At 39.3% G+C, this 11,156-nt stretch overlaps 1 protein-coding gene across 1 annotated transcript in view; it reads left to right on the top strand.

Moving 5' to 3' along the window:
- The window catches only part of LOC112404559 (doublecortin domain-containing protein 1-like), a gene marked incomplete at its 3' end in the record, with an annotated part of 51,822 nt that extends 44,080 nt beyond the window's left edge, over positions 1-7,742 (top strand). The window contains exon 6 of the mRNA XM_024752589.1: positions 7,649-7,742. Coding sequence (XP_024608357.1) covers positions 7,649-7,742 — 94 coding nt within the window. The remainder of the gene's footprint in view (positions 1-7,648) is intronic.
- Positions 7,743-11,156: the final 3,414 nt, after the last annotated feature.

Genomic DNA, 11,156 nt, shown 5'->3' with positions numbered 1-11,156 from the left:
TCCCAGCACCACTTATTGAAGAGGCTGTCCTTTCTCCACTGGACATTCCTGCCTCCTTTATCAAAGATAAAGTGACCATATGCACGTGGGTTTATCTCTGGGCTTTCTATCCTGTTCCATTGATCTATATTTCTGTGTCTGTGACAGTACCATACTGTCTTGATTACCTCTTTTATTTCCAATTCTTCTCAGATTGCTGTGGCTAAAACTTCCAAAACAATGTTGAGTAACAGTGGTGAGAGTGGGCAGCCTTGTTTTGTTCCTGATCTTAGTGAAAATGCTTTCAGTTTTTCACTATTGAGGACAATGTTGGCTGTGGGCTTGTCATACATGGCCTTTATTATGCTAAGTAGGAAGAAGGAAAGAGGATAAAAGAAAATAAAATAAAGTAAGGTAAAATAAAATAAATCTATTACAATAAAATAATAATTATTAAGAAAAAAATGTTTTTAAAAAGTAAAAAAAACCCAAAAATCAAAAAACAACAGACGGATAGAACCCTAGGACAAATGGTGAAAGCAAAGCTATACAGACAAAATCTCACACAGAAGCATATACATACACACTCACAAAAAGAGGAAAAGGGGAAAAAATAATAAATCTTGCTCTCAAAGTTCACCTCCTCAATTTGGGATGAGTCTTCGTCTATTCAGGTATTCCACAGGTGCAGGGTATATCAAGTTGATTGTGGAGCTGCTTCTGAGGCTGCTGGGAGAGATTTTCCTTTTCTTTGTTCACAAAGCTCCCGGGATTCAGCTTTGGATTTGGCCCCGCCTCTGCGTGTAGGTCACTGGAGGGCGTCTGTTCTTCGCTTAGACAGGGGGGGGTTAAGGGAGCCGCTGATTCGGGGGCTCTGGCTCACTCAGGCCGGTGGGAGGGAGGGGCACGGAGCGCGCGGCGAGCCTGTGGCGGCAGAGGCCGGCGTGACGCTGCACCAGCCTGAGACGCGCCACGCGTTCTTCCGGGGGAGTGGTCCCTGGATCCCGGGACCCTGGCAGTGGCGGGCTGCACAGGTTCCCCGGAAGGGAGGTGTGGAGAGTGACCTGTGCTCGAATACAGGCTTCTTGGGGGCGGCAGCAGCAGCCTTAGTGTCTCCCGCCCGTCTCTGGGGTTCGCGCTTTTAGCCGCGGCTCGCGCCCATCTCTGGGGCTCCTTTAAGCAGCCCTCTTAATCCCCTCTCCTCGCGCACCAGGAAACAAAGAGGGAGGAAAAAATCTCTTGGCTCTTCGGCCGTTCCAGACTTTTCCCCGGACTCCCTCCCGGCTAGCCGTGGCGCACTAGCCCCTTCAGGCTGTATTCATGCCGCCTGTCCTCTCCCTGCGCTGAGACCGAAGCCCGACCCTCAGCTCCCAGCCCCGCCCGCCCCGGCGGGTGAGCAGACAAGCCTCTCGGACTGGTGAGTGCTGTTCAGCACTGATCCTCTGTATGGGAATCTCTCTGCTTTGCCCTCCGCACCTCTGTGGCTGTGCTCTCCTCTGCGGCCCCGAAGCTCCCCTCCTCCACTACCCGCAGTCTCCGCCCGGGAAGGGGCTTCTAGTGTGTGGAAACGTTTCGTCCTTCACGGCTCCCTCCCACTGGTGCAGGTCCTGTCCCTATTCTTTTGTCTCTGTTTATTCTTTTTTCTTTTGCCCTACGCAGGTACGTGAAGAGTTTCTTGCGTTTTGGGAGGTCTGAGTTCTTCCACCAGCGTTCAGTAGGTGTTCTGTAGGAGCTGTTCCACGTGTAGATGTATTTCTGATGTGTCTGTGGGGAGGAAGGTGGTCTCCGCGTCTTACTCTTCCGCCATCTTCCCCCTCTCCTCCAATCTTTTTTGTTGTTGTTGGATTCTTTTTTACCATTGGTAATCTTTGTGAGAATTATTTCAGTCAAATGATACCGAAAGCCAGACTGGAGTGGCCTGAGAATGAGTGGGAAGAAGGGGAATGGAAATAGAGAAATGATAAAGATATTTAGCTGTGCATCAGAATAGGTAGAGGGAGTTGTGAGTATGGGAGGATTTAATTTTTAAGATAGGAAAGACTTGATCATGTGTGTCAGTGGGAAAAATCTAGTTGGGAAGGAGTAGTTAAATATACAAGAAATGATGGGTAAATATCATGGCTTATAACCTGACAGCAAACATAACTGAAAGCATAGGTGTAGTATTGGCCTTAGATAGGAGCAGGGACTCCTGTAATACAGCTAGAGGGTAAAGGAGAGGATGGGTGTAGAAGTAGGTAGGCTTGTAGCTTTGGTAGCAGGAAAATGAAGCTTCAGTTTTCTTTCTCATGTAGGAGGTCATTCCATCTGCTGACAAGAAGGGAAGTAGGGGGCTTCCCTGGTGGCGCAGTGGTTGAGAGTCCACCTGCCGATGCAGGGGACTCGGGTTCGTGCCCCGGTCCAGGAGGATCCCACATGCCGCGGAGCAGCTGGGCCCGTGAGCCATGGCCGCTGAGCCTGCGCGTCCGGAGCCTGTGCTCCGCAACGGGAGAGGCCACAACAGTGAGAGGCTCGTGTACTTCAAAAAAAAAAAAAAAAAAAGGGAAGTAGGGGAGGGGAGGCTGGGTGGAGAAAAACACAGCAGAGATAGTTTGAAATATTTATTGTGGCAAGGAAAGGAGAGATTTGACCAAAGATATGAAATAGAAGTGACTGGGCAGTATTGAGGGACCATGGAGTTTGGTGACTGTGAGTAATAGTGATAAGGATGTGTTCATTTATGTGACTTTCTCCAGGAGCACCAGGCTTCTTGGTGTGCACACAGAGAATAAGCAGTAAGGGTCACCCAGGGTTAGGACTTGTGGCAAAGGTTATCCATGAATGAGGAAGAATGAGTAGACTGAGGAGAGATGGTGCACTTGAAGGTCAGGATGCTCAGGGGGCCAGGGTTTGTTTGTTCGATAAGAGGGTTGGGGAGAAATTATCTTGAAATAACATTGTAAGTAACACCACTTACCAAATTTGAGATTGTGTGATATGAGAGACTAAATTCCCAGCGCTTGAGAGGGCTCTGAGCAAATGAGTGAACTCAGGGGAAAGCTCGTTTTATTTTAGAAGAGGTTAACGGTCTAGTCGATTTTGTTGATTGGTGTGTGTGTGGGGGGGGAGTGCACAATGCAAAGGTTTTAGAAATGGATGAAGAAGTTGAGGATAATATATAAAGAAAAGAAAATATAGAACCTTAAGTGAATGATGATGCAGTAGACCGAGAGTAGGAATACTTTTTCTGTAAAGGGGCAGACAGTAAATATTCTTCATCTTACAGACCATAAAGTCTCTGTTGCAACCAGTCAACTCTTGCATAGCATAAAAGCAGCCATAGAAAATGTATAAATGAACAGTGTGACTGTTTTCCAAGAAAACTTTATTTATGGACATTGAAATATGAATTTCATATACTGTAAAAGTGTGACAAAATATTATTCTTCTTTTTATCATTTTTTAACAATTAAAAACATACAAACCATTCTTAGCCCACAAGCCATACAGAAACTGGCTGTGGCCAGAATTTGGCCCATGGTGTGTGTAATTTGCTGACCCCTGCTTTAGAGGATCCTTTGAAGAGATTGTGTAGGGAGGTCTAAATCTGGGCTTACATTTCTGGGCTTGACTCATAAAAATATGTTAAAAGATATCAAGGTTCTCTGTGTTTGAGGAAGACGATGTTGTTTCATTTGGTGGCTTGTAGACTCAGCTCACTCGGCCTGGGGTTATGTTGCACTAAGCATACTCTCTCACCTGGACGTTTGGGTAGTGCCAAACCAAACTCAGAGGCTGTAGACTATGGAACCACGCCACCTCTATGGTGGCCATTCCGGAAGCTGCAAACTGCACCAGATGTGTGTGGGCGTGGAGGTGATTCCCAAAACTATAAACAAATGAACTCAGCTAAAAAGAGTTTGCGGAAAATCTCTTCGCAGGTGCTCGTCAAGAGGAGTCTGGTTGTATAGCATGATGGTTTTTAGATTTCAGTGTCAGAAGAGTTCTCTACAACCTAAGCTATAAGAAATTAACAAAAACAACAACAAAAGAAATATTTTAACAAGCTTAACGGATACAGATTAGTGGAAATGGTATTTTAATTAACCTTAATATTATAGCAAGTTGGCACTGTTGAATATTTTTCAATTGTGAATTTTAAGAATGACCTTACAAGTAGAGGCTTCATTTCAGGGCTTTTGACAGAAATTTATATTGATACTAATTCATAGCACTGATAATTTACTGTGAGAAAACGATTACTGAAGGTTGGCATTGCTTAAACACTGCAAGGATCTTTCATCCTGAAAGTAGGAGAGAATGACAGTGTTGTTGATGCATTATTAATTTCTAATACATCTGATTTTCTTATGCCAGTTTTTAAACTAATTTAACTCTTAAAACTTGGCTTGCACAAACATTTTTACTGATGTTTTAGCAATGAAAAGCAGAACATTTGAGTTGAAAAGCCGTGTGATTTTACTTGGCTAATTCTTTTAAGACTCAAAGGCAGCAATATTTGAGATACTTTTAAAAATCAGAGAAATTTTAGTTGAAGTAAATGGGACTATCTTTAAATAGCTCATATTTTATTTAGTTTAACTGGTAAATTATAACTTTGGAGGATGTTTAGGTATTTGAAGCTTCACTAGTAACTAGGGGATATAATTTGTACTAAAGGGATTCGTTGTGCTTTTAAATAATAGATTTGTAATCTTAAGAAACTGAGAGCTAAACGTACAAAATGGAAAGATGAAGAAAGTGGTGATCCTAAGGAGGGGGTTGCATCTCTTTAGGGTCTATGGGACCAACTGTAGATTCTTAGTAGTATTCAGAGGTGACTGGCTAAGGAAAAATGCATACTGAGTTAACTCCTTTGAGTGTTTTTGTCATTGGTGATGGTAAAAGATAATCTTTGGGCACAGAGTCACATGGAAGAAAGTGATGAATAGAAGAATTTTTCTAGTCAGAGACTGTATTAATTACTAAAAATGTGTAGGTCCCCTGCCAGTGTCAGTCTGTATGTTCCACTATCCTTTCTGTCTCAAGTGACAGACCAAACTGCAGTTTCTTCTCCTGATACGTCCTCTCTTATATTTCGAATATTGTTTTCTGAGCATCTTTAATAAAAGTTTGAGTCCATTAGATGGGAGACCTAGGTTAACTTGTGTGTAGTAGTCATTAAAGAAATTAACCCAAGAGGTCAGGAGGGAAGGCAGGAAGAATAAGGTTTAGAGAGTTGCCAGAGTTATTACCTTATTTGTTTGGGTAGCAAGGACCAGTCCCAGCCATGGGCAAGTTGGCTAGAGAGAGGTAGGAACAGTGATATCAGAGGGCCATTCTAAGTTAGGGAGCACTGTGTCTGACTTATGAGGACACGTGACATTGGTCCTCCTGCACTGACACACTTCAAGTAGGCAGATTGGAGGTCAGTGGATTTGCTCCACGACAGTGCTTACAGTCACTTATGAAGTACATTGCAAGTACCTTGTTTTTTAACTAGGTAAAGCTAGTTAAGGCTACTGTGAATATTTCCCTCCTAAATTAGACGGTTCAAGATTATTCCTATAACTTTGTCTTTTTTTTTTGGCAATACGCGGGCCTCTCGCTGTTGTGGCCTCTCCCGTGTGGAGCACAGGCTCCGGACGCGCAGGCTCAGTGGCCATGGCTCACGGGCCCAGCCGCTCCGCGGCATGTGGGATCTTCCTGGACCGGGGCACGAACCCGTGTCCCCTGCATCGGCAGGCGGACTCCCAACCACTGCACCAGCAGGGAAGCCCCTATAACTTTATCTTTAATCACGAATAGTCTTCTTGGTTTTGAGAAAAACATCAGCAATACGTATTTTCTGAAAATTGCCCAAAGCTCTGGATTGCAGCTAGAGTACAAGAAACACACACAATCCTGTAAATGCCCTTGGGAGTATGTGGCATGTGGGAAAATTATTGGTCATGTTCAAGGGTGGAATAAAGGCTGAGAACCTCTGGTATAATCCAGTAAAGGTCAATTTGTCAGATTAAATGAATCAGTTAAATATTTGCCTTTTAAATGCAACACATCACTTGATATAGCAATAAGGATGATAAACCAACTGAGTCACAACGTTTGCAAGTTGTTCTCCAGACTGAAAGGAAAGTCCAATTTTGCCTCTACATGTACATGAAGCTGTTTAAATATGTCTGTTGTCACAAAGAAAATGGGTTGATTGGGCTAGAGCTAGGATTACAGGCTCCAGTTTTAAAATAGGGATAAAAGTGAGCAGAAATGGAGGCAGGGTGATATCAGTAATCAGAAAAATTTTTAAACTATATAATCATATAATGAACATTGTCCTTCAGCAGTTCTTGGTTATGTAAAAGCAATATATTACAGCTATGAACAGTAAGAATGGAAGACAAAGTACGTTCAGTTTGGATTTGGAATATATTATGGACTTTTAAATGAACGTGGCAAGTTTCATGTTTTAGGAGTCACTTCCAAAATCCTGATAACAGCCTGCCCTCAGGTTCCTGATACTTCCCAACTCCCCTCTGTTACTTTACTTTTTCTCATCTTATGAGTAGAACTTTCTCTCCAACTGATGCATGTTTAAGTCTTCCCTGATGTTAGAAAGATGACTGTTACACGTTCATAAGGGCTATATCAAGAACAGGTTGAGAATGAAATAGTGCCATTTGCAGAGATGGACCTAGAGACTGTCATACAGAATGAAGTCAGAGAAAAACAAATATATAATATCTCTTATATGTGGAATCTAGAAAAATGGTAGAGATGGACTTATTTGCAAAGCAGAAATAGAGTCACAGATGTAGAGAACAAACTTATGGTTACCAAGCAGGGAAGGGAGGAGTGGGATGAATTGGGAGATTGGGACTGACAAATATATACTACTGTGTATAAAATAGGTAATTAATGAGAACCTACTGTATAGCACAGGGAACTCTGCTTAGTGACCTAAATGGGAAGAAAATCCAAAAAAGAGTGAATATGCATGTGTGTATGAATGATTCACTTTGCTGTATAGCAAGAAACCAATACAACATTGTAAAGCAACTATACTCCAATCAAATTAATTAAAAAAAAGAACAGGTTGAGAAATTAAAATATTAAGAGAAGGGCTTTAGCATATTAGAAACCATTAAAAGTGAAACTCTTCAAACTCAGGCTCATGCAAAACCTTGAAATGTGGTTTATTAATTCCATTTTTTAGCACCCAAAGAACATAAGTTATCAAGGTGAACTGTGATCAGACTGTGATATTTATAGTTTATTTTCAGATACTTGGAAAGACTTGAAAAGGTAAGGAAAGTACCTTAAAACCTAATCTAAAGCATAATATCCTCCCCATTGTAAAATAAATGAAAAATATAGAAAATAACAGGAATAATATAAAAATCTCCCAGAGTTGTACCATTTATTAAATAATGTATAACTACTTTTTAATATTCCTTATATCTCCTTTCTCTTTTTATGAATATTTTTGTGTGTGCTCGAAGTACAATTGCAATCTAACCATTTTAACTGCCTTTTTCCATTTCATATATTAGAAACATTTGATAAATCATCAAATTTTATTTTATAATATAATTTTAAATACCCATATAGTAGAGAAAGGACTTTAAATGTGTATTCAATTTCATTAGAGCTAACTGTGATAAATTATTTATAAGGTATTTTTTTTTCTGTGTAGGTTTTAGATATTTGCACAATGAAAATGAACCTAAATTCACCAGCCAGATATCTTTATGATTTATATGGCAGGAAAATTAAAGATATTTCAAAAGGTAAGTGGCAAAGATTTTGTAAACTATGTGATACTATTTCAAAAGGCATTTACATAATTTTGTTTTTACTTTATACATTTAAAAGGAAAAGATATAAAAACCAGTTTAATTATAACATGTCATTCTTATATGAAGGGAAATCATGAAAGAGTATTAAGGTTTAGGGAATCTTTTATTTCATCATGTTTTAGTCCATTTGGGCTACTATAACAAAAATACCATAGATCAAGTGGCTTAAACATTAAGCATTTATTTCTCACAGTTATGGAGGCTGAGAAGTACAAGATCAAGGCACTGGTAGATTCTTTGTCCGTTGGGGGCCCTTTTCTGATTGATAGATGGCTGTCTTCTCACTGTGTCCTTAGATAGTGGAAGGAACAAGGGCACTCTCTGAGGTCTTTTATATAAGGACACTAATTCCATTCATGAGGGCTCCACCCTCTTGACCTAATCCCTTCCAAATACTATCCCTTTAGGGATTAGATTTCAACATATGAATTTTTGGGGGTCACAAACAGTCACCTAAGCACAGCACAAGCTTAGATTTTTAAAAAAATGATGGGTATTTTAACCTTAGCAAGCCATAACTTAATAAACAAAAGTAATTGATATATTTTCATATTTACAATTTCCATGGTATACAGCTTTCAAAAGAGAAAGACAAGAAATTGTGCTACTTTGTGCTCAGAGTTTTTTTAATGTTTTGGTTAACTTCTAGAGGTTTTTCAAAAGTCATGAAATGTGCTTTAAAACAATTTTATTGTATGTCTTTGTCAAAATAAGAGACCTCCCTCTATATTTCTAAAGGCACTGATTTGCCAGTCTTTGAAAGCAAAAATACATGATTTCACATCATTAAATTACTGTCAGTAGTAATTACTACTATTACTTTACTTTTTACTATTTAAAAATTTTACTTTTTATTTCTTTAGTAGTAATTAATATTACTTTAATAGTGCCACAATTAACACTATTAAATGTGCTACTGTATGGTCCTATCACTTCATTTAAACCTTAACTTCATATACCTGAAGAGGGCCAAAATCTTAAGTAGCATACTTAACTGCAAGGCTAGATACAGACAACTGTAAGTGATTTGGGGATATAGCGCTACTGGATACTCCCATTTGTTTCCAATATTCTTGCTTGTATTGTATAAAAGCAAACTTTCCTGGCTTTATCATCCTTAATTAATCCTATTGAGTGACCACTGATATTTTGATACTTACTGTTTATAACTCTTAAAATTTTTTTTACTAAGTATCATATATGTGTGTGTGTGTTTAGGAACCAAATCTATTTTTCTTTATTTTTAATGTTTGTATTAGATATGAGCATTATTTTTCATTTTATTAGGAGTTTTCATCTGAAGATTTTAAAGCACTTGTAGACACTTACGCATTATCTAGAAGCATTAGTTATTTACCTCTAAGACATAAGTAACAGAGAATCCTTCCTCATGGTCTTTTATGGGGAAGTGGGGAGAGTAACATTATTAAGTTGATTTCTTACTTCTTACATTTTTGTCCCCTCCCCCATCACATAGGCTTAAATTTTCTGTATGATAAACAATATTATATAATTGCTCTTAAACTTGCATTAATAAAATAAATAAATAATGCATTTTCTTAAGACCCTGTCTAGCTTTGAATGATTTCCATCTCACCTGGAATTAAAAAATTATATTTGACTAAATTGCTAGAGTTGAAACTCTAAGGAACCCTGGTTAAGATGAAAGATTAAATTTAGAAAGTTGATTTTTTTTCCCTTCCCAAATGTGGTGTAATAGAATTACTTATCAAAACAGAAAAGTTCTGACTCTGAGGTGTGAGACTTCATGGATGCCAGAGGCATTCAGATTCATGCCTCATGCTTCACGTTTCCCAGAAGTGTGCTATTATCACATTTTAATGCATGCCTTGCCCTGTGTTTTTGCATACTTATAGAAGCTTATGCCAGCTGAAATTAGCCTATGCAACTACTAACATGGGGAAGCATAACAAGCTCACTGGACTTAAAATACTTAAAGAAGCTAATCCTGTTGGAGGAACTTCCAGTGTGCAGCACCCTAGTCACTTAACATTAGGTTTCTGCATTTCTTTTTTCTTTGTTTGTTAGTATAATTTTGTGCATCAAATGATTGAGATCCCTAAACTTTTATGTCTGATAGTCTTCTGAACTTTAACTTGGGAAAGGTCAAGTATTATATGAAAGTTATCTTTTACTTTAAATAAATGCTAACATTCTGACTTGATATATGACTTCTTTTTGATTCCTTGCTCTGTATCAGATCAGAAAAAGTCATTTAATAATGTTTAATATTAATATCACAGCAATTATCTATTTTTAAGCACAAATTAGAAGCGTAATTGTACCAAGAACTAAAAGTAACAGATGCACAAAATAGAAGATTTTCTCCTATCTGTTGCTTCTTTTTTGGGATTAGATATACTTTCAATTGTTCCTCCTGTGCTGTGAGAAATGAGTACATTTGACATGACATTAAACCACTTTTTTTACTTTATCAAGTCTAGTAAAACCTTTTAAAACACGTAGGATTTACAAATCACTCGTGTTTTTAAATTTCTAAACCATAGAAGATTTTTTTTTTTTTTATAAATTTATTTATTTATGGCTGTGTTGGGTCTTCTTTGCTGTGTGCGGGCTCCTCATTGTGGTGGCTTCTCTTGTTGTAGAGCACGGACTTCAGTAGTTGTGGCACGCGGGCTCAGTAGTTGTGGTGCACAGGCTCCAGAGTGCAGGCTCAGTAGTTGTGGCGCATGGGCCCAGTTGCTCCGCGGCATGTGGGATCCTCCCGGACCAGGGCTCAAACCCGTGTCCCCTGCACCGGCAGGCGGACTCCCAACCACTGCGCCACCAGGGAAGCCCACCATAGAAGATTTTAACAAAGAAATTTATATTGTTACATGTGGAAAAGTTCTTTAGTTGTGGCTCCTATGTTTGTCTATTCTTTTGAGAGTATAAGAGAACTACCCACTGTGTAAAGATGCCATATTCCTATATATGGTCAACATGCTGGTAGAGCATTTCTGCTAGAGCATAAAATAAGTGTGAAAAATGCATTCTGGAAAATTACACCCTCAAAAATAACAGTGCTGTGAGAAAAATGGGTTTGAGGAAGACCAAAGTCCATGCACTTTTAAAACGAGAATACTAATTAAAATAATAATTATTAACTTAGGAGATAATATAAACAGCCCAGGTAGGCATCTCAGAGTGCTGCTTCAGAAGATACTAAAGCTGCACTAAAGCAATAGAATGTGAGGTAATGCAGACGAAAGTCAGCTAGAGGTTTGAGCCAGTGGGGCTTCTTTAAAGAAGGCACAGGAGGAAGCAAAACTCCCACAAAGAGTAATGCAAGGCATAGGGTGCACCTTTCTGGGGAGGGAGCCC

Source organism: Neophocaena asiaeorientalis, unplaced genomic scaffold (assembly GCF_003031525.2).
Source record: "Neophocaena asiaeorientalis asiaeorientalis breed wild unplaced genomic scaffold, Neophocaena_asiaeorientalis_V1.1 scaffold196, whole genome shotgun sequence".
Lineage (NCBI taxonomy): Eukaryota > Metazoa > Chordata > Mammalia > Artiodactyla > Phocoenidae > Neophocaena > Neophocaena asiaeorientalis.
Note: the sequence above shows the minus strand (reverse complement) of the source record. Positions and strands in the feature narration are given on the sequence as shown.